The following is a 24,084-nucleotide window of genomic DNA, read 5'->3' as shown; positions in this document are numbered from 1 at the left end:
GCCGCTGTCTGCAACACCAGCATCCCAAATGGGCACCGGTTCGAGTCCAGTTCCCTGCTAATGCATCTGGGAAGGCAGCAGAAGATGGCCCAAGATGGCCCCTGCACCCAAGTGGGAGACCGGAAGAAGGCCCTGGCCATTGTGGCCATTTGAGGAGTGAACCTGTGGATGGAAGATCTCTTTCTCTATCTCTCCCTCTCTCTCTCTGTAACTCTGACTTTCAAATAAATACTATGATATTCCACCAGTTTGAGCAACTGGTGGAATCTTTCCAGGATGTGAGGGAGGCTGTACCACATCCAAGTCTATAGGGTCCTAGGCTCAGTGTCTGGTCCCCTAAGAAAGGGGTTGATTCTGCCATTGCAGACTCAACAAACATTTGTTGAACAATGTTAAGGTGCTATGGTGACAAGCAAGTGTTATCAAGTAATGCCTCCTCCTCTCCCCTTCTCTTGACTTTTGCAGCTCTTGAGTCAGGGGATAGATGCTTATTAGAGATTGAAAAAGAAGCTTTCTGGGAACTAAGCCCTAGTCACTCTTGCTCTCAATATTTCCCTGTTTTAAGCCTAACATCTTTTTTTTTTTTTCTTCTCTTCAGCATGTTTGGGATGGCATACCTTACCTGCAACAGAAATGAGGGCTACCCTTTGCTGGGTAGGTAGTGCCTTGATTTTAAACTTCCTGTTGAACTATAGCAAAGCATATAGAAAAATACACTGGTGATTAAGTGCAAAGCTGAATGAGCTATCACAAAATGAAAACATAATGTCATCCAGGTCAAGAAATAGAAAAGTAACAATACTCCATGGACACCTACACCCTCTTTCCTGCTTCCTTCCCTCCAAAACTTCTAACACCTTAGATTACTTATATTTGTTTGAAGTTCCTATGTAGGTGGAATCACCCTTTATATATGCCTTATTTTACTCAACAGTGTTGTCAACTCATTTTGTTGGTGTTACTGCCATTCATACTCTGGCATACTATGCAGTATTCCATTCTGTAAATATACCAAAAATGTCTTCATTCTGCTATTGTACAGCATTTGGGTTGTTTACTATTTGGGATTTTTATGAATACTATCACAAACATTTTTTGCACAAGTCTTTTGGGGAACACTATATGCATTTCCATTGAGTGTATATGTAGGAGTGAAATTGTTGGTACAAAAGGTGCAATTTTGGTAGATGATGCAAAGAAGTTTTTCAAAATTTATATTCTGACCAACAGTATTATGAGTGATCCAGTTCTTCATTCTTGCCAGCAACTTGGTTTTGTCTGTCTTTACAATTTTAATAATTCTGTGGGATATATTATGAGAACTTATTGTGGTTTCTACTTGTATTGACCTGATTGGGTGAGCTGCTTTCCCACATGTTTATGAGCCATTTGGACAGCTTCCTTTATAAAGTGTCTGTACAAATCATTGTGCTATTCTTCAATTGGATTGTATTTGTATCATAGATATTTTGGCATTACTTTATATGTTCTAGAAATGGATCCATTGCCATTTATTTGTATTGCACATCACTTTTCCCACCCTGTGCCACTTTTATTCTTTTAATGACTTATATTTAATGACTGGGGTTCTTAATTTTATTGTAATCTAATTCATCTTATAGTTGGTTCTTCTCTGTTTACCGTTTAAGAAAGCTTTCCTCATACACAAGTCATAAAGATATTTTTCTAGATTTTCTGCCAGACATTTTGCTTTATCTTTTGCATTTAAGTCTGCAATTCACCTGAAAGTGATATTTTTGTGATTCTTGGTGCTGAGGACCCAAACTTAAGGAAGCTAACTTGAGATTAGATAGGGAAGATGATCTAAAAGGAGGCAGGGGTACACCTCTTACTGAATAGGTCCCATGAAGACTGGCCTGTGGATTCTGAAAGCAGACATTTGTAGGAACACTTGTCATTTCCTTCTGTTAGACTTGGACATCCTTGCAAGTCTCATCATAAGTGAAATCGTGGTTATAACTGTGTCTTGGTGTCAGGAGAACCTGAAAGAAGGCAACAGTTACAGAACTACTAAAAACACTTGGGCCAGCAGAAATGTCCTCCTTGGATTACAGACAGGTGGTTTTCAGTCTTCCAGCACATTCCTTCTTATAGGTCCAGATTCCCAAACTCCTGAAGCCAGAGGCGAGAAGGAGTATCCACTTTCCCTCCTCTGAGGCTAACTTTCCATCCCAAGTCATGCTTATCATGATAACATGGAATCCTGTCCTCCTTTCTACACGATTGCAGACTCAACTGGGACGCAGACATCCCAGGTGATGTCTTAACGCTGGGCCCAATACCAACCCTTCATGAACTTTTTGAAGAACCCTCCTAGATGTCCTATATGAATGGAATAAGAGAACCAGAAGATTCTGCCATATTGCCTTTTGAGCCTCATCTTCTGAGTTCCTCTGTTAGCCTGAAGCTGAAGAAGAACACAGTACATACAAGTTGAAGTTCAAATGCATTTTCAGCAAGGGAATGTTTCATTCAAAGGAAGCAAGATAGTCTGCAATTCTCAGTACACCATACCCAGAAATTTACATTCCTAAGCAAAGCACTTAGCTTCTTCGAATACATCGACACTTGGATTAGGGATCTTATTTTTCAGCAAAGACTTTAGATCATAGCCCAGTATATATTTGCTTTATCAGTGGATTACAGAGAAGGCTCTCTACAGCCCTCTGTCTGCCAGATCAGGAATGCTTGGCCCTACAGGAGTCTCTAACTCTTTGACAAACATTGCTCCCCGTCTGGACATTGCAGTCAGTTCTTCCAGCTCCTTCCTGTCTGCCCAGGTTTCAAACACTGAACTCAGCTTCCAATTTCAGCCAGGGCATCCTGTTACATGTATTTAAAAACACAGAAGAGAAAGAACAGCAATGGGGTGATTTTTGTTTTTGCTCTTTCTAAGTTTTCTATATTTTCTACCATAAGTATGTGTTTGCTATATCATCAGAAAAAATACATAATATATTCTTACCATGAATTTGGTTACTCTTTGGGTAAACATCATTACACATGATTTTTGAAAGCAAATTTAATCTTATCACTGATAATGCTTCCAGTAACACTGAGTTAAGTATAATCTTCATGTACAGAGGGCAAATTTCCTTCATCACAGAATAAGAAATCATATTTTATCTATGATTGTTCGATATGGGAAACCTAACTGTAAATTTATTTCCTAATGTAGTAATCTACAGGTTACTGCTAGTGGGTAAGGGGGAAAAAAAGGGAAAAAGAAGCTTTAGGGTTTTTTGCACTGCAAGGGTACTTTAAAATGGTCATGGAAAAATGGAATTTGAAAATAATGCAAAATTTCTATGAACTTTTTGCAGCTATTATGTATAATTAAGTGGACTTTGTAATAAGCATTATAAGAATATTTTCTCTCGCAGCTTGTAGTAATCAAATAAAACAGTGAAACCACGTTAACTGGAAAGCTGTAGAGAAAGATTTAAAAAATTTGAAAAGTACACAGGGTCGTGAAAGTCCGTGAGCAACTCCATGAAATGACCAAGGCTATTCTTAGAAGGAGTGTCACTAAGTGCTTTTTTTATATCTCTAGGCTAGTCTGTGTTGATTGTGTTTGCTCCCTTTTTAAACAATAAAAACATCAGGTCGTGATAAGGAGATCAAATACTTCATGTGTACTATGAAGGAATTTTTAATGTCCAACTGCAGCCGAGTCCTAATGTATGAAGGATTATCCGGATTTGGAAAAAGCCGGATACTTATGGAAATTGAGTACCTGGCCCAAGGTGAGAACCACAGGTGAGTGTCTGGGAATGATTGTTCCTTGTGAGATACAACCTTGAAAGAGTTGTATTTCTTTGATGCCCCTTCACCTCTTTCTATACTTCGCCTTACATGAGTTATCCACAATCCACAATCCACAATGACCTTTGTGTTAAGTAGACAACTAATGATGAATATGTTGAACTAAGAAAGAGAGAAACTGGACTAACCCTTGGAAATCCTGGTTGAATGCCAAGTGAAGCTTAGGTATTTTAAAGCTCCCTAAAAAAATCCCAATATACAGACAGGCTGAGAACAGCTGGCACAGATGTTGACATCAAGATGTTAGTCTGTAGAACAAATACAAACGTTTATTCAGCTAACTGACAGGCAACCACTGGTTCACAGCATTCAGATCTGAGAATAGGGGTAGAGAAGGATGGGTCTCTAGAAGACAGGGCTAAGGTACCTACCTCGTGTTATTCATGTAACTTTGTATTTTCATATGAGGAACAGCATGAGGTTTCTCCTTGGGACAACCCTTCCAGCACCCCCGTGGAAGTGCGTAGTATGGTGTTCGCAACAGTGATGACGACCGAGACAATGACGATGGTTTCCTATCCTTTCACCTTCTAACCTAAAGGCTACAAGGGAGAGATGGTTGCTAACCCTATATTCTTATTATCTTATCGTATTTCTATCCCTCTGTATGAGAAAGGCCAGTTTCTAAATACCTTTACCATTGCCATGTTGGTAATTCACAGAAGCCAGAAGGCATTCATCTATTCAATCACTTGCTGACTTCCTGTGATGGCTCCAAGAAGTGTTAAGTGCAGTATCCATGTGCCAGGCCTGCCATAACAAAGTACTACAAACTGGGTAGTGTAGACAACAGAACTGTACTGTTTCGTGGTCTGGGGCCTGGGCGTTCAAGACTGTGTCAGCAGGGTTGGCCCCCTCTCAGGAGGGTAAGAAGAATCAGAGACATCTGGATTCTGGGGGTTTGCTGCTGAGCTTTGGTATTCCTCTGGCTTCCTCGTCACATGGCCTCCTCCTTGTGTGTTCTCTGTGACCATGTTTCTCCTCACCCCTTTTAAAAAAGATTTTTTATTTCTTTGAAAAGCAGAGTTACAGAGAAAGAGAGAGAGACTGGGGGTGGGGAGAAAGAGGGAGAGAAAGTAATCTTCTACCTGCTGGTTCATTCCTCAGGTGGCTGCAATGGCCAGGGCTAGGCCAGGCTGAAGCCAGGAGCCAGGAGTTTCATCCGGGTCTCCCATGTGGGTGATCTAAGCACTTGGGCCATTTTCTGTTGCCTTCTCAAACACATTAGCAGGAAGCTGGACTGGAAGAGGTACAGCTCTTCTAGGCACATGGACTAGAGCCCACATGGGACCCCCTACGTCACAAGGCCAGCCCCACATTTATTTCTCTTTTTTATAAAGATTTACTGGGAAGCCGGTGCTGTGGCATAACAGGTAAAGCCACTGCCTGGGGCATCAGCATCCCATGTGGGCGCCAGTGCAAGTCCCAGATACTCCACTTCTAATCCAGCTCCCTGCTAATGTGCCTGGGAAGGCAGCAGAAGATGTCCCTGCACCCATGTGGGGGACACGGAAGAAGCTCCTGGCTCCTGGCTTCGGATTGGCCCAGTTCTGGACATTGCAGCCATTTGGGGAGTGAACCAGCAGTTGGGAGGATCTATCTGTTTGTCTCTCCCTCTCTTTCTCTGTAACTCTACCTTTCACAAAAATAAATATATATTTTAAAAAAATTTTTCCAAGACTTGAACTGTTGTTTAGAATTGGGATGCTGATACCATAAGCCGCAACTTAACCCACTGTGCCACAAGGGCTGCCCCAAATTGCCCTTTCTATAAGGACACCAGTCATACTGGATTAAGGGTCCAACCCGGCCGGCGCCGTGGCTTAACAGGCTAATCCTCCGCCTTGCAGCGCCGGCACACCGGGTTCTACTCCCAGTTGGGGCGCCGGATTCTATCCCGGTTGCCCCTCTTCCAGGCCAGCTCTCTGCTATGGCCCGGGAGGGCAGTGGAGGATGGCCCAAGTGCTTGGGCCCTGCACCCACATGGGAGACCAGGAGAAGCACCTGGCTCCAGGCTTTGGATTCTATCCCGGTTGCCCCTCTTTCAGGCCAGCTCTCTGCTATGGCCCGGCCGCAGCGGCCATTGGAGGGTGAACCAATGGCAAAGGAAGACCTTTCTCTCTCTCTCTCTCTCTCACTATCCACTCTGCCTGTCAAAAAAAAAAAAAAAAAAAAAGAAGAAGAAGAAGAGTCCAACCCTATGCCAATATGATCTTAACTAATTACATTTGCAACAAACCTATGCCCAAATAAGGTCACATTCTGAGGTGTAGTAGGGGCTAAGTCTCCAACGTATGAATGGGGGAAGGGGGTAAGTCAGCCCTTCCCAGTGCTGAGACTCTGGATATGAATCCTATCTGATCCCTACCCTCAAGGAGCTCTGAGAAGAGAAGGGGAAGGTGATGGCAATGAAGTAGAACATACTTAGGACAACCATGGAGACACGGAGCACTGTGAGACTCAGAGAGGGAGCTGTTGGGTAAAATCAGCCCTGGGACATCAGCGGAGCTGCCCAGGAGGTTCCACCTGAGCTGAGGTTATAGACGGACAGTGACCCAGGGACTGTGAGAACTGACGGCATTCCTGGCTGAGGAGAGAACATGGGCAAAGACCCGGGGAAGAGAAACAGCTGTGGGGCTGCAAGCAGCTCTCACCTGCTTTAGTGAAGGGGGGATAGCTGGGCAGGGAGTGGCAGAGAGAGAACAGGAGGTGGTGGGACGTCTTGAATGTCACATGAAAGGACAGTTGGAGCCTCTGAAAATTTTACCTGGGAAAGTGACCCAAGAAGATTAGCCTCTAACGGGCTCTAGGCTTCTGTGAAGGTGACGCATTCTGAAGGCTGTGACACGAGGCATGGGGAGTGGCACACTGTTGTGTAGGGGAGGTGTAGGGTGCGGGGCAGCAGTGGTGAGATTCAGGATAGCTAGGTTAGAGGATCAGGGCCTATGGGCATAGCAGAAGGAGGAGGGTATTTCAGAAACGGAAGTAGAGAAGAGCTTCCGGGTAGCTGAGTATGAAGAGAGAGAGCTTCCCTCGATCTTCACCATTTCCAAAATAGATTTTTAAACTCTCTTCTGATTCTTGATTTTTTTTGTTAAACAGGACTATTGCTATTGCACTGACTAAGATCAGCTTCCATCAGAATTTTTATACTATCCAGATACTCATGGCCAATGTCCTGGGGCTCGATACTTGTAAGCATTATAAAGAACGACAGACCAACCTCCAAAATAAAGTCAAGACCCTGTTGGATGAAAAGTTCCACTGTCTTCTTAATGACATTTTCCATGTCCAGGTAATAAGCTAGCATTAGACTTCTGCAAGAATTAGCCCTGGGGCAGGGTGAAGTGGCTGCTCCCCGGTGGTTTATGCCAAGCGTCTCTCTGGCCTTGATTGTCTTTTTTTTTCCCATCTGGAGCATCCAGGTGGTGAGGCAATGGCTCCCAATCCTCCTTGAATGTGCATCCATGTTCTTGAGATGGATTGGCAGTATCAGGATATGCCAGACTCACAAAACTCCAAATGGCCACCTGCTGATTCATTTTTTTCCACCCTCACCTGTCCGTCATAGCTGGTCTAGGCACTAGGTGCTCCCACAAGTGGCTGCCAATGCAATGACAGAGTGTGCCCTGTCCTTTCCCAAGTCTGTTAGGCTCACTGACGTAGAGCATTGGAGCTGGAAGGGTTTTAATGCACGAAGCGCTTAAGTGTTTTTCCTTAAAATCGCAGAGCTGGTAGTTCCCATTGCTGTTTTCCTATGCCCAACATTCTACTATTTCTTTGTGTAGTTCCCTATTTCACGGGAGATTTCCAAGATGAGCACCTTGAGAAAGCAAAAGCAACTGGAAGCTTTATTTATGAAGATCTTGGAGCAAGTAAGAGCAGCTGAAGGTCAAGTTGTGGGGGAAGGAAAACGGGGCCAATCACCACGAAGCCAGGTGGCCTGCGTTGGTTCAGACTCTGTGGGCAAGAAGCTTTTGAAGTCTGTGCAGGGTTTGCCCTGAAGGGTTTGGCTGTCCTACAGACCTCCAAACCTTCAGCTAAGAACCTTTGCTGTATTCCACTTGGCTGCAGTAACTCTCATTGAGTTCAGTGTCCAATACCAAATGCATTCTTTCCTGTTACAATGCCCTTCCTTCCTCTTTTTAATCCTTAATATAGTAAGGGCAAATTCACTTACCCATCATTTACACTTACCCTAGCCTCATCCTCGCTCATATCTACATGGTTTCCAGTCCTACTGCTTCTATCCTGGACCGTCTCTGCAATCTCCCGGCCCTCTTGTTTCCACTGCTGTTGTTAAGATTCCTGTCTTGGGGCTGATGCTGTAGCGTAGCTGGTAAAGCTGCTGCCTGTAGTGCTGCCATCCCATATAGACTCCGGTTCACGTCACAGGTACTCAGCTTCTGCTCCAGCTCTCTGCTATGGCCTGGGAAAGTAGTAGAAGATGGCCCAAGTCCTTGGGCCCCTGTGCCCATGTGGGAGACCTGGAAGAAGCTCCTAGTTCCTGGCTCCCGGCTTCAGATTGACCCAGCTCCGACCATTGCAGCCATCTGGGGAGTGAACCAGTGGATGGAAGATCTCTCTCTCTCTCTCTCTCTTTCTCTCTCTGCCTCTCTGTTACTCTGCCTTTCGAATAAATAAATACATCTTTAAAAAAAAAAAAAAAAGACACGGCCAGCGCCGCAGCCTTGTGGCGCCAGCACACCGGGTTCTAGTCCCGGTCGGGGCACTGGATTCTGTCCCGGTTGCCCCTCTTCCAGGCCAGCTCTCTGCTATGACCCGGGAGTGCAGTGGAGGATGGCCCTAGTGCTTGGGCCCTGCACCCCATGGGAGACCAGGAGAAGCACCTGGCTCCTGGCTTTGGATCAGCGTGGTGAGCCAGCCGCAGCATGCCGGCGGCGGCAGCCATTGGAGGGTGAACCAACGGCAAAGGAAGACCTTTCTCTTTGGCTCTCTCTCTCACTGTCCACTCTGCCTGTCAAAAAAAAAAAAAAAAAAGACACCTATCTCTTCTTGACCTATTTCCATAGCTTTCTGTAGTCTCTGGGCTTCTTACCACTCCAATTCATCCTCCATGCAACTGCCAGGGTGTATACGAAGCACACCAACCCAGTTTACACTCTCTAAATAAGTCCTGATGCTAATGAGATAAAAGCAAAAAGAATTTTGCTTTTTCTTTTTTAAAGGATTTATTTATTATTTGAAAAGCAGAGTGACAGAGTGAGACAGCGAAAGCGAGAAATCTTCCATCCTCTGGTTCATTCCCCAAATGGCTGCAACAGCCAGAGCTGGGCCAGGCTGAAACCAGAAGCCTAGAACTCCATCCAGGTCTCCCACGTGGGTGGCAGGGGCCCAAGTACTTGAGCTATCCTCTGCTGCCTTTACAGGCACATTGTCAGAGAGCTGGATCAGAAACAACTTGCACCGGTGCTCTGATATTGGATGCTGGCATTGCGAGCAGTGTCTTAACCTGCTACAGCACAACACCTACCCCAAAAGATTTTTTGTTAACCTGGAGAAATGATACTTATCCTTCAATGTCACTTCTTTGGTAAGAACATCCCCAGATGCTTTGAATACCTACTGCAGTGTATTGCAAATCGTATTTCATATCTATCTCCCCACCAGGAGAATTGTGAGCTTTTTAACAACAGAGAGTCTCTAATTTTTGTATTGCTATTGACAGGAAGAGAACCTGGGTAAAAAAAAAAAAAAAAGATCAGTATAAGTTGTGGCATTGAGTTAAGTTTATAATACAACCTTCTTCTACACTTCAGGTATATAAGCAAGGCTGTTTCTAAATGTCGGGCTTTGGATTGTTTGCATAATAAGTATATCCAAGAAGCATCTTTACCAGTATGGATTTATGGGTTTAACTTCTAAAGAATAAAAAAGCAAGGCTTGAGTTGGACATAGGAATCCGTTTAATTGTTGGCTTTTGTTTCAAAGCTGCTTTGGTGCAGCTGTTAATATGTCACTTAGGATATCCACATCCCAGAGTGGAGTGCCTGGGATTGCATCCCAACTCTGCTCCCAATTCCAGCTGCCTACTAAGGCAGACTCTGGGAGGTAGCAGTTGATGGGTCAAGAAGAAAAGGTCCCTGCCCCCACATTGCATTGGGTTCCAGGCTCATGGCTGCAGCCTGACCGTCCCAGTGATTACAGGCATTTGGGGGATGAACCAGCAAATGAAAGATGGCTCTCAATCTCTGTCTCTCTGTCTCTGCCACTCCCTCTGTCTCAGTATCTCTGCCTTTCAAATAAAATGCAAACGAATCAATAAACTTTTTCAAAATGTTAGTTCTGATGCACGATCTAGTTTGGAAACCCTGGGGAAGCTAGGCTTGATCATGTGTCATGACAGTAGTCCTTGGATCATTCATCGTCTGTGTGACCTAAGGCCACTCACTTACACACTCTGTACCTAAATGTTTTCAGTGAGTAGATTCAATAGTACCACTTCCTGTGGAAAGAATTAAATGAGGTATTTTATGTAAAGATGGTGCTTGGAACATAGTGCAACATAAATGTTGGCTTTTATTCACAACAGAATCCAATTCAACCTGTTCATTTGAAATTTGGAACAAACCAAAGCCAATGATATACTACAGATTTCATGTGTTTTGTGGTTTTTAGTTTTTTGGTTCCTGTTTTATTTACCCTTCAGTTCATAAATAATCCACTGAAATCCATCCGCTGATTCACTTCCCAGATGGCCACAACAGCTGGGGCTGCTCCATTCTGAAGCCAAGAGCTTCTTCCAGGTCTCCCACATGGGCACAGGGGCCCAAGGATTTGGGCCATCTTCTGCTGCTTTCCCAGGCCACAGCAGAGAGCTGGATTGGAAGTGGAGCAGCAGGGTCTTGAATCAGCACCTGCATGGGATGCTAACACAGTAGGCAGTGGCTTTACCCACCACGCCATAGCGCCAGCTGCTCTACTTCCAGTCCAGCTCCCTGCTAATGCACCTGGGAAGGTAGCAGAAGATGGCCTGGGGCTTGCATCCACGTGGGAGACCTGGAAGAAGCTTTGGCTCTTGGCTTCAGCCTGGCCCAGACCCAGCTATTTGGGGAATGAACCAGCAGATAGAAGACCTTTCATTCTCCCTCTCTTTAACTTTGCCTTTCCGATAAATAAAATTAATCTTTGAAAGCTGTAATAATAACTTTCTGTTAATAAAAATTTTCTCAGAGCTAGTGAGGAGCGAAGTATTTGGTGGCATAATGAGGCTGTAGGAGTAGACTCTGCGTGCAATATGTGATAAGTCAGGTTGAATATTTTATAATGATTGGGCAGCTTATAATTTTGAAATAGGTTTTGTTGATTTTGTTTATAAAAGTATAGAGGGTAAGAATAGGTCAATCCAGTCTCTTCTCAGTGCAGAGGGAATGGGAGCTGGGAAAGTTTTCTCTGTTGGAAACCTCACATGGGAAGCCAGGGCTGCTATGCAAGTGGCTGACACTGCAATGGTTGCTCCATATTTTACTTTTGGTTTGTTTGAGGGAGAGAGAGAGAGAAAGAGAGAGAGAGAGAGGCATGCAGATAGAGAGAGCCTTCATCCACTGGTTCATTCCCCAAATGCCTACAATAGTCAGGGCTGGACCCTGCAAGGGCTGAAAGCCAGGAACTCAATCCAGGTCTCCTATATGGATGGCAGGGCCTCAATTATTTGAGCCATCACTATTGCCTCCCAGGGTCCATGTTAGCAGAGGAACACATCAAAGCAATATATATAATGTAAAACAAAGATATTGGTGCCCCAGTATGGGATAGGGGCATCATAACTGCTAGGCCAAACACCCTCTAAGCTCCGCATTTTGTTTAAGACTGCATCCCAGCACTTAGGATGGGACTGACCCTACTAGATGCACAATAAATGCTCAACGAGTGAATAATTCAGACTGGGCCGGCGCCGTGGCTTAACAGGCTAATCCTCCTCCTTGTGGCGCCGGCACACCGGGTTCTAGTCCCGGTCAGGGTGCCGGATTCTATCCCGGTTGCCCCTCTTCCAGGCCAGCTCTCTGCTATGGCCCGGGAGTGCAGTGGAGGATGGCCCAAGTCCTTGGGCCCTACGCCCGCATGGGAGACCAGGAGAAGCACCTGGCTCCTGCCTTCGGATCAGCGAGATGCACCGGCCGCAGCGGCCATTGGAGAGTGAACCAACGGCAAAAAAGGAAGACCTTTCTCTCTGTCTCTCTCTCTCTCACTATCCACTCTGCCTGTAAAAAAAAAAAAAAAAAAGAAAAAAAAAAAGAAAAAAGAATAATTCAGACTGGTTAGGAAAGGATCGTCTACAGGAGAAAAGAGATACACAATCTATTCTTAAATGTAAAAGATACCCCAACTCAAACTACAGTAGTATCAGCTGCCAGGAGGCAAAGAGTAGATCAGTCTCCTTCAGCACTGTGCATCCAGCACCTTGCCCGCAGGCACTCGGTATGTGTTAGCTGAGGATATATTGGCTGAGTAGTGTCAGTTAGAGACTCCTAGGAGAACTTAATTTGTGAATAAACATTAAAATGATTTACAGGGGCTGGCGTTGTGTTGTAGCTGGTGGAGCTACTATCTGTGATGCTGGCACCCCACATTGGAGTGCTGCTTTGAGTCTCAGCTGCTCTGCTTCCTGGGAAGGCAGTGGAAGATGACCCAAATGCTTGGGCCCCTGCTCCCCATGTGGGAGACCTGTATAAGAGTCCTGGCTCCTGGCTTTGGATTGGCACAGGACAAGCCATTGTGGCCATCTGGGGAGTGAACCAGCAGATGGAAGACCTCTCTCTCTCTCTCTCTCTCTCTCTCTCTCTCTGCTTTTCAAATAAATAAGTGAATCTTTTAAAAAAATGAATTGAAGTTAATATACATCAGTTATTTTTATCTAATGGGCACTTTTACTCTGCTTTTGTGGCTACACCTACAACCCCATCTATCCTATGGATTTTCATTATCTTTACCCAGTTTTGTCCAAGCTTGCTTCCAGCAAGCTCTGTCCAAATTGCCACAAATGCCAAGTTAGTGGAATATAATGCAATACAAAGATATTGGAAAGAAAAGATTTAGTGCAGCTGGTTCTCTCCATCATAAACAAGCCACACACCTCAGAGCCTAGGCGTGCATATCCACACACATGTATACAGATCTGAAGTCTTTTTTTTAAAGATTTATTTATTTATTCAAAAGAGTTACACAGAGAGAGGAGAGGCAGAGAGAAAGAAAGAGAGAGAGAGAGAGGGAGAGGTCTTCCATCCGATGGTTCACTCCCCAATTGGCTGCAACGGCAGAGCTGCGCCGATCCAAAACCAGGATCCAGGAGCTTTTTCTGGGTCTCTCACATGGGTGCAGGGGCCCAAGGACTTGGGCCATCTTCCATTGCTTTCCCAGGCCATAGCAGAGAGCTGGATTGGAAGTGGGGCAGCCAGGACTCGAACTGGCGCCCATATGGGATGCTGGTGCTTCAGGCCAGGGCGTAAACCCGCTGCGCCACAGCGCCCGCCCCTTGATCTGAAGTCTTACAGCCTTGTTTTTTGTTTCCCTACCTTGTCCAGACAGTGAAAGAGGAAAGGATCATTTTCATCATTGATGAGGCCCAGTTTGTGGATTACGCCTCCTGGATCTTTATGGAGAAGCTTATCCGAACTGTTCCCATCTTTATCATCATGTCTCTGTCTCCCTTCATTGAAATTCCTTGTACAGCGGCCAGTGCCATAATGAAGAACAGGAACACCACCTACGTCACCCTCGGAGCAGTACAGCCCAAGGACATCCGCAACAAGGTCTGTCTTGACCTCAATGTGAGCAGCATCCCCAAAGAACTGGACTTGTAAGTAACCTGTTGCTGTACTGAGCTCTTTCCGTCTGCACTCACTGCCCAGGCCCAGGTGCGATCAGATTGAGTAGCACCTGTCTTGAAGTATCCAGTTCAGTATCCTTGGTGGTGACACCTGTACAGGTGGTCACTGGGTTGGGTGGTGTGCACCTTTTCCATGTTATGTCCCTGTTCTACACCTTCTCAGACTTGCTCAGTGGGTTTGTTTTCTTTCCGTTGTGCAAGTTATGGATATACTCACTCTGCTTATTTTTAATTAATTTATTTTGTTTATCTGAAAGACAGACAAAGACAGAGATCTTCATCCTCTGGTTCACTCCCCAGATGCCTTCAATATCTAAAGTTGGGCCAGGCTAAAGCCAGAAGCCCAGAACTCCATCTAGGTCTCCCACACGGGTGGCAGGGACTCGAGTACTTGAGCCATCATTTGCTTTCAGGGTACACACTAGCAGGGAGCTGGATTAGAAGGGGAGTAGTTAGAACTCAAACCAGGTGCTCCAGTATGGAATGCAGGTATCTCAAGCAGCACTTTTTTTTAAAAGACGTATTTATTAGAGAGAGAGACTGATCTCACAACACCAGGGCTGGGCCTGGCCAAAGCCAGGAATCAGGAGTTTAATTTGGGTCTCCCACAAGGGTACAGGGGCCCAAGCACTTGGGTCATCTTCTTGCCATTAGCAAGGAGCTGGATCAGAAGTGGAGCAGCCAGGACTTGAACCAGTGTCCATATGGTACGCTGTTGTCACAGGCAGCGGCTTTGCCTGCTACACCACCCACAATGCCGGTTCCTCCCACCCCACAAGCAGCATCTTAACCACTACACCAGTTGTCTACTTTATTTCTTTATTCTTATTTTTAAGATTAGACCTTTTCCACCATATGTTTATTTTGTTTATTTGAAAGGGGGAGAAAGAGAGAGATGGAGAGATTTCTCCATCCACTAGTACACTCCCCTCCAAATGCCTGCGACAGCGAGGACCCAGCCAGGCTGTAGCCAGGAGCCTGAAATTCAGTCCCAGCCTCCTATATGGGTGGCAGCGACCCAAGTTCTTGAGCCGTCATCTGCTGCTTCCCAGAGTGCACATGCGCAGGGCACTGACTGGAAGCACAGCTAGGCTCTGAACCCAGTGCGCACCTTGATATGGGACGTGGGCTTCCCAAGGGGTGCTGAGCCAAATGCCGCCCCTCCCTTCTGTGGAGTCTCTTGTTTTAACCTAGAAACCTATACAAACTTTATGCATTTCATAAATACAAATTTAGCAACATGGGGATTCTTCCCACTGTACCCTCCCTCCTACCCTTCTTCCTCCTCTCCTATTCCCATTCTTATTTTCTACCAAGATCTATTTTTTTTTTTTTGAAAGGCAGAGTGGACAGTGAGAGAGAGAGACAGAGAGAAAGGTCTCCCTTTATTGTTTGTTCACCCTCCAATGGCTGCTGTGGCCGGCGCTCAGCGCGCTGATCCGAAGCCAGGAGCCAGGTGCTTCTCCTGGTCTCCCATGCGGGTGCAGGGCCCAAGCACTTGGGCCATCCTCCACTGCACTCCCGGGCCACAGCAGAGAGCTGGCCTGGAAGAGGAGCAACCGGGACAGAATCTGGCGTCGCGACCGGGACTAGAACCCGGTGTGCCGGCGCCGCAAGGCGGAGGATTAGCCTAGTGAGCCATGGCGCTGGCCTACCAAGATCTATTTTCAACTAACTTTATACACATAAGATTAACCCTATACTAAGTAAAGAATTCAACAAATAGTATGAGAAAAAACCAAAAACCTGCCCTGAGACAAGGGCTGTTCAAAGTCATCGCATCTCAAAGTGTCAATTTCACTTATCTAGATTACCTTTTAGTGTCAATTTCACTTCTCTAGATCACCACAGGTCAAAGTATTTGCCTTTTTGGGTCTGGGGGATTCTTGACAGCAGCCCCCTTCACAAAGCAGACAATATCTCTTCTTTAGTTGGCTTTTTACAGCCAGTCTTATATATGGCTGGGAAAACACCCTATCTGTTCTTCCTAGTAAGTCTGCCTTGGGGCTCGTGTTGTGATGCAGAGGGGAAAGCCACTGCCTTGTTTGTGTCCTGGCTGCTCCACTTCTGATCCAGCTCCCTGCTCATGGCCTGGAGAAAGCCATAGAAGATGACTTTGATGAAGCTCCTGGCTCCTGGCATTAGCCTGGCTCAGCCCTGGCCATTACAGCCATTTGGGGAGTGAACCAGTGGACATTCCAGGTCTCCCACGTGGGCAGCAGGGGATCAAGCACTTGGGTAATCCTCTGCCGCTTTACCAGGCTCATTAGCAGGGAGTGGAAATGCCAGACTCAAACCGGTGTCCATATGAGATGCCAGTGTTGCAGGTGGCGACTTAACCCTCTACACCACAGTGTCGGCCCTATAAATAAATCTTTTAAAAAAAATCTGCCTTTGGGGACCAGCACTATGTGTAGTAGGCTAAGCCTCTGCCTGTGGAGCCGGCATCCCTTATATGCTCTGGTTCGTGTCCCAGCTGCCCCCTTTCCAATTCAGCTCTCTGCTACTGCCTGGGAAAGCAGTGGAAAATGGCCCAAGTGCTTGGGCCCCTGCTCCCACTTGGAAGACCCAGAAGAAGCTCCTGACTCTTGGCTCCTGGCTCCTGGCTTCAGATCAGCCCAGCTCCAGCCATTGCAGCCATTTGAGGAGTGAACCAGAGGATGGAAGACCTTTCTCTCTGTCTCTCCCTCTCTCTGACTGTAACTCTGCCTCCCAAATAAATAAGATCTTTAAAAAAAATCTGCCTTGTTCCTGGAAGGAAGATGTCTTCAACATCATTTAAAATAACTCCTGGCCCAGCCCTAGCTTTTGCAGGCATTTGGGGAGCAAATCAGTGGATGAAAGATCTATCTTTGTCTGTCTCTCTTGGTTTCTCTATCTGCCTTTCAAATAAAAATGAAAATAAATAAATGAAAATTTAGAAAATAGGTCCAGGTATGAGTTTGTCCCCCCCCCCCATACACACACATACACACACACACACTCATTTACCTTTTGATTTAGCAATTCTAATTCTAGAAATCTATGTCAAAGATATAGTAACAAAAATATGAAACAATATGGACATAGTTTTTACTGGGACATCATTTGTATTAATAAAATACTGGGAACAATCTAAATGTTCATTCCAAGAGGATAGGTTGAATAGGTCAACACAATGGAGCACCATGCACCAAAAAAAAAGAAATGAGAGGGACCTGCTTACATGAAAGAGAGCCCAGGATACATTGTTGAGTGAAAAAAACCAAGATGCAGCTCAGTATGCAACGTGCATCCTGTGCTGTCTTTTAAATAAGGGGTGAAATAGAGGGAGAGGGAGAGAGAGAGAGTGTGTGTGTGTGTGCATTTCTTTCTGTTCTTTTAAAAGAAACATCAGAAGGATAAACCAAAAGCCCATAGGGTGGAGGAAGAAAGCAAGACTGAAGGTGTGCCTTATTATATATAGTTTGGCTTCAGAAACATAGAAATAATTTTGCATAATTAAGAAAGTGAGCTAGAAGGCAAAAAAGCAATTGTTAAAATATGGAAACAAAGAGCGTGAGAAGAAATTATTGTCAAGTGATTGAGAAGCTCAAATATTTTTTTCTTCCTGAAAGCAAGGTGCTTCACCAGTGTGAGCAGGTTGTCCTGTCTTAACAACAGGTACTTGGTGGAAGGGAGCTGTGGGATCCCATTTTACTGCGAAGAATTGGTGAAGAACCTCGACCACCACAGGGTGCTTGTTTTCCAGCAGATGGAGAGTGAGGAAAAGGCCAAAGTGACCTGGGATAACCTGTTCAGTAAGTCCCGCAGAGACGGTTCTTTCTCACTCTGTCCTGCGGTGGGGGTGCTACGAAGGGACTTTTCTATAGGCGAGTTACTGTAGGATCAGAAGGTTTTAGGGGGTCAAGAAATATTGGATATGTGTGATATTCCAGATTGCAAGAGAATATCACGTTGCCTGGGACTGACTGAACTGGGCTAAGGAATATATATACCTGCGACAACCAAGAGAGAAATCTGAAGGTTCAGGATCAGAACTAGAGAGAACTTAGATGTTACCTGGTGGGGGTTGGGGGTGGGAGGCGGGAGTCCTTGTTTTCTGGCAATTAAAATTACTAGCTCAAAATGAATTGTCGGGGTTGGCATTGTGGTGCAGCAGGTCAAGCCCATATCAGAGTCTTGGGTGTTCCACTCCCAATCCAGCTCCGTGCAAGTGTGCCTGGGAGAGCAGTGGAAGATGGCCCAGTTACTTAGGCCTCTGCCACCCACCTGGGAGACAGGATGGAATGCCTGGTCCTGGTTTCAGTGCGGCCTAGCCCTGGCTGTTGTGGCCATTTGGAGAGTGAACCAGCAGACAGTGAACCAGAGACCTTGCTGTCTCTCAGATTAAATAAGCCTATCTTTAATTAAAAAAAAAAAAAAAGAATTGTCCACAAATTCCCTTGCTACAGAGCTGTACAGGAGATTGAAATGTGAGATGATGACATGAAGGAGGATAGCTGGAATTTTTAGGACAATAGTTTTAGTGCAAGGAGAAGGGTAGGGGTCAGAGATGGGATAAGAAAGCAAGTCAGGTCATACACAAGAGTGTTAATTGTTAAACTAACAACAGGAGGCACTGTGCACTAACTTCCCATGTCCTCAAAGAGTTGTGTTATGAGAGTTAATAGTAAAACTTGTTCACAAAGATTTACTTCGTTTTAGTGTATTAAGTGGAGGATATTCTTATGTCTCATAAGTTATAATTATGTCTAAGCACTCACAAAAGATGTATCATTCTTGGGTTCTTCTTTAAAGTTAACCAAGTTTCTTAAAAAAGAAGATTACTTAAAAAAATGTGAAATTAACTTTGAGATGCAATGACTGAACAGCCCTTGTCTCGACTGTTGAGGAACAGGTTTTTTTTTTTTTTTTTCCCATACAATTTGTTGAGCTCTTAGTATAGAGTTAATCTTCTGTGCATGAAGTTAATTCAAAATAGATCTTAGTAAAAAACAAGACTGGGTATAGTAGGAGAGGGAGGAGGAAGAGGGGTGGGAGTGTGGGTAGGGAGGCTGGTATGGTGGGAAGAATCACTGTGTTCCTAAAGTCATATTTATGAAATGCATGAAGTTCGTATTCCTTAAATAAAATGTTTCTTTGGGGGGGGGGGAGAAGAAAGAAAAATTAAGCCTCTGATATGTACCTTAATGATGTTTAAAAATTAACTCTAGCACAGTCTTTTTTTGTAAAACAGAACATCAAAAATAAAATTGCAAAGTATTGTAAAAAAAATTTTAAAAAAAAAAGTCAGAATGTAGATAGGGGCTGTTGCTGTGGTGTAGTGGGATTAGCCTCCACCTGAAGCGCCGGCATCCCATATCATCACTGGTTCAAGACCCAGCTGCTCCTCTTCTGATCTCGCTCTCTGCTATGGCCTGGAAAAGCAGTAGAAAATGATCCAAGTGCTTGGGCCCCTGCACCATGTGGGAGACCTGGAAGAAGCTTCTGGCTCCTGGCTTTGGATAGGCCCAGCTCTGGCTGTTGTAACAATTTGGGGAGTAAACCAGCAGATGGAAGACCTTTCATTCTGTCTCTCCCTCTCTCTCTCTGTAAATCTGCTGTCAAAAATCTTAAAAAAAAAAAAAAAAAGAAGAAGAAGAAGAAGAAGAAGAAGAAGAAGAAGAAAGGAAGAAAGGAAGAAAGAAAGAAAGAAAGAGAATGTAAATAAAGGATTGAGATTAGAGATAGCATTTTTTACCAGGGCTTGTTTGCACTCTCTGGCTTTTCTGGGTTGCCTGATTCTTCAGCTCCAGTCTGGGGTATCTTTTTTGTTTAGATTTATTTATTTTATTTGAAAGACAAAGAGAGAGAGAAGGAGAGAGAGAGAGAGAGAGAGAGAGAGAGGTCTTCCATCTGCTGGTTCACTCCCCAAATGGCTGCAACAGCTGGAGCTGAGCCAATCTGAAGCCAGGAGCCAGGAGCTTTTTCTAGGTCTGCCATGTGGGTTCAGGGGCCCAAGCACTTGAGCCATCTTCTGTTGCTTTCCCAGGTGCATTAGCAGGGAACTGGATTGGAAGTGGGGCAGCCAGGTCTCAAACCAACACTCATAACAGATGCTGGCCCTGCAGGCAGTGGCTTTACCTGCTATGCCACAACACTGGCCCCTAACACAGAAAAGAAACCCAGGGACTTCACTGCCACATTCTTCCTTGGGTGGCACAGTCCCTAGCTGGCCTGACTTCTCTCCACCTTCAGTGTCTTACTGCATTTGTTTCTGTATAAAGTCCAGGGGTTTTAGTTGTATTTAGCAAGAGGAATAGAGAAAAACAGTCGCCTCCATTTTCCTCCAAGTGGATCTTTATCGTTGGGTGGTTCATGTCAAGTGACCATAACGTAACAGCCAGAAACACATGACACCTGCAGGATGAAAACTTTTCCAGTTCTGGTTTCAAACCCTTGCTTCTAATTGCCTGTTGTGGGTGACCACCTCAAACTCAGCACGTCAAAAATGTAATTCTTTCTCCTTTCTCTTAAACCGTACCAGTTCGATTAATGGCCTCGTTTGTGTTTCTGTCACCTCCGTGGCTGTCTCGCTGGGGCCCCATTTCCTCCATGTCATCAGTATTCGAGTGCCCCTTGCTGTACCCCTTACCTAGTCTATCCATCATTTCTCTATACTCCATTATGATAACATCTTTCCTAGTCTTCCCTGAGCTGTGCTTTAGCCTCTCCTGTATGCTGCTTCCAGTGTTAACTTTCCCAGAGTAATGAGTTGGATCACTGCTGTCCCCTGTTCAGAAACCTGTGACACTCCCCCATTGTCTATGGAACGAGGTCCCGTCTTCCTAGAATGTTAAGTGCGCCACCTTCAAACCAGCTCTCCCAACCCCTCCCCCAGTAGCCTGCAGCACTACACCTGCTGTACTTGAGCCACACAAACCACATTCACCTGACTCGCAACCATCCCGAGGTTCCTGAGTCTTTGCATTGATCTCTTGGTTTGGAATATCCCTTCATCCCTCAAGGACCAATCAGAATACGTCCTGAATCCACCACACCTGAATTAATTGTTCTCTGTTCCCACGGCCTGTTGCTCTTTGCTCCTTAGCTTCCTGGTATTGTGGTTAGTTACCTGTACACCCCTCCCGGCAGCTTGTAAGCTCCCTGAGGGCCGGAAGTATGGGCTGTCCGCATCCATAGCCTCCGAGGGGTGGGAATGCAGGAATCACCTGGTCCTGTGGGGATGAGAGCTGCCTGTCACTGACAGGCGGCACCTGTTCACTGCCTGGCCGTGCAGCTCTTAGTGTACACGACTCAGCCCTCCAGGAGACCAGGAACGTGGTTATGGTCACCTTTGTATTTCTGCCACCTCACCCATTGCGGGGTCTTGAAGCTACAGAGCACTACATGAGTGACTAGAGGGACACATCAATAACGCACTTTGGAGTAGCTGGAGATCACAGTACTACCCAAGGTGATCTTCCAGCCTCGCCATTTTGAAATCTCTTTCTGACAGTGGCCATGTCCGACCTGGAGCACAGAGCCCATCAGAATGAGTTTGTATCTGAGTGTGGGCATGCGAATGCACACGCAAGTGTATGTTAGCACAAACTATGATATAAGTTATGTCCCGACCATCTGACAGCAAATCACGTTTCTGTAGAGCTCTGTGTACTATGGAAGTCGTCAATAGTTCCAATCTTTGGTTCTGAGATATGTGGGGGTAGGAGGGAGACAACATTTCTGAGGAAACTGATTTTCACGAATAAGTTTTATTTGAAACAAGATAATCCAGAATATGTTTTGAGCAAATGCACATCTGTGCCCACTCTTTCTCCCAGGAGATCCACTTCAAGTCTATGGAACAATCATGCTTTTTTTTTTTTTTTTTTTAATTGGGGACCAGTGTAGTAGGTTAAGCTTCTCTGTCTGCGGCACTGGCATCCCATATGGGCACCTGTTCCAGACCCAGCTGCTCCACTTCTGGTTCAGCTCCCTGCTAATGCACCTGGGAAAGCAGTGGAAGATGGCTGAAGTGTTTGGACCCCTGCATTTTTGTGGGAGACCCGGAAGAAGCTCCTGGTTCCTGGTTTCAGATCGGCTTGGCTCTGGCTGTTTCAACCATTTGTGGAGTGAACCGGATGGAAGACCTCTCTCCCTGTCTCTCCCTCTCTCTCTCTGTAACTCTGCCTGTCAAATAAATCTTAAAAATATTTCTATTTGAGGGGCTGGCACTGTGGTGCAGTGGGTTAACACCCTGGCCTGAAGCGCCGGCATCCCATATGGGTGCCGGTTCAAGACCCGGCTGCCCCACTTCCGATCCAGGGCTCTGCTATGGCCTAGGAAAGCAGTAGAAGATGACCCAAGCCCTTGGGCCCCTGCACCCATGTGGGAGACCCAGAGGAAGCTCCTGGCTCCTGGCTTCAGATCAGCATAGCTCCGGCTGTTGAGGCTGATTGGGGAGTGAACCATTGGATGTAAGACCTCCCTCCCTCTCCCCCTCCCTCCCTCTCTCCCTGCCTTTCCTTTCTCTGTGTAACTCTGACTTTCAAATAAATAAATCTTAAAAAAAAAAAAGCCTATTTGAAAGGCAGAGCTACAGAGAGAGAAGGAGAGACAGAGACAGACCTTTCATTCACTGGTTCACTCCCCCCAAATGTCTGCAGCAGCCACGAGGGCTGGGCAAGGTCGAACCCAGGAGCCTGAAACTCTGTCTGAGTCTCCTATGTTGGTGCTGGGGCCCAAGCATTTGAGCCATCTTCTGCTGCTTTCCCAGGTGTATTAGCAGGGAGCTGCATTGGAAGTGGAGCAGCCAGGACATGAACCAGTGCCCATTTGGGCTTGCCAGCTTCATAGATGGTGGCTTAACCTGCTGTGCCTCAATGCTGGCCCTCAAAATAAGACTTTCTAAGACAGAAAGATGGCCCTTAATCTTTTTTCCCCTTTTATCTCTCTATAGAGAATTTCATTAAGCCAACAGAGGAATTTAAAATGTTTGGTCTCGGTAATGAAGAAGGAACTGAAGAAATCTGTAAACTCGCAAGTGGTGTCAGACTGAAAAACCTGTCACCCCCGGCATCCTTAAAAGGTAAAGAAAATTTGACCTGGTATTCATGTTCTCGGACCTCGGTTCCACTGTTGCTTTCTCTAGGATTTCCCTTAGACAAAGGAGGAATAGAGGAACACCAGTTGTCTGTTCTGTGTGGCCCTGGATGGGGGCAGGCTCCGTGTTTAGCTTGGCTCCTCTGGGGTCTGGTGTGCATACAGGTTTATTCAACTGCACACAAGAGTGAAGTATGGTATCTTTTCCATCGTACAGAAGCCAGATGAGGAAGGAGAGTACTACTGAGACATTTTCTGTCTGCTTTGACAAGAAACGGCAAATAAGGGAGTTCATGTCAGGGACGTGTATTGTTCTTTTAAACCTAGTCATTCATTCACTCGTGAGAGAGGCAGACGGAGCTGCCGTCTGCTGGTTCACTCTTCAGATGCTCACTCCGTCCCCCAATCACCGCTGGAACTGAGGCTGAGAGCCGGGACTCAGTCTAGATTTCCCATGTGGGTGGCAGGAACCAGTCACTGGCGTTGTTAACCTGCCCCCCAAGATCTGCAGAAGAGGGGAGCTGGAATCAGGAGCAGAGGCAGGTGGCAAACCAGGGCACTCCAATGAAGGATACGGGCATTCCAGTCAGCATCCTAACCAGCAGGCCGAACATCTGGCCCTGTTCCACTTTTACAGGAAATTGACTTTCAAGCCACTTTTAGAATGCACACAGCTCCAACTCATACCACCTGTAAGTAATTTTAAATGTTTAGAAAGATGACGAAGGGACATGGCCAAGTTCTCAGTCTTCAAAAGAGCATCATTTATGTTCCATTCACTGTGTCTGCGGAAGTCAAAAGGTGAACTAACTTCTGCTGTGTTCTGTAGACAAGTCCAGAAGTTCACATTCTGTCCCTCATGGGAAGACACCCTTGACCAGAAAGGTTCAGGGAGCCGTGTGAACCACTGCACTCGGGCTGAGATGAGAAGTTCGGATTGGAGCTGTGAGCTCTCCGACACTTGATGATGACATAGGTGTGATCATGTGTGTCATGAGAACAGCTGAAACTCTGGGGCAAATGAAGAGAAGCCTTATTGCTAGGTGGTCCCAGGAGGGAGAGGAGCCAGGGAAGAGGATAGCAAGGACCAGCTGGACACGTCAGCAAAGGACAGAAATGACAGGCCCTCTTCCTTCCAACCACTGAGCCTGTCCTCTCCTTGCACGTCCTTGTCACACTTTAGCACAACATCAGAGCACCAGGAAATCAATCTTATTCCTGTCTGGTCATTGTGTTCCATGCATACAATTAGACCATAGCATCTGTATCTTTTGTTCTCCCAGCACAGTGCTATCTGTGAACGAGGTACTAAACAAATACTTCTT

At 45.7% G+C, this 24,084-nt stretch overlaps 1 protein-coding gene across 4 annotated transcripts in view; it reads left to right on the top strand.

The window, feature by feature from the left end:
- Nucleotides 1-24,084, top strand: part of ADCY10 (adenylate cyclase 10) — a 93,362-nt gene that overhangs the window by 34,814 nt on the left and 34,464 nt on the right. For all 4 annotated transcript variants that reach the window (XM_062192695.1, XM_062192694.1, XM_062192696.1 and 1 more), the window contains 7 exons: nt 599-654; nt 3,627-3,780; nt 6,949-7,141; nt 7,635-7,721; nt 13,389-13,663; nt 17,336-17,472; nt 22,617-22,745. In XM_062192695.1, the coding sequence (XP_062048679.1) occupies nt 599-654; nt 3,627-3,780; nt 6,949-7,141; nt 7,635-7,721; nt 13,389-13,663; nt 17,336-17,472; nt 22,617-22,745 (1,031 nt within the window). The remainder of the gene's footprint in view (nt 1-598; nt 655-3,626; nt 3,781-6,948; nt 7,142-7,634; nt 7,722-13,388; nt 13,664-17,335; nt 17,473-22,616; nt 22,746-24,084) is intronic.

Source organism: Lepus europaeus, chromosome 5 (genome assembly GCF_033115175.1).
Source record: "Lepus europaeus isolate LE1 chromosome 5, mLepTim1.pri, whole genome shotgun sequence".
In the NCBI taxonomy this organism is placed as follows: Eukaryota; Metazoa; Chordata; class Mammalia; order Lagomorpha; family Leporidae; genus Lepus; species Lepus europaeus.
Note: the sequence above shows the minus strand (reverse complement) of the source record. Positions and strands in the feature narration are given on the sequence as shown.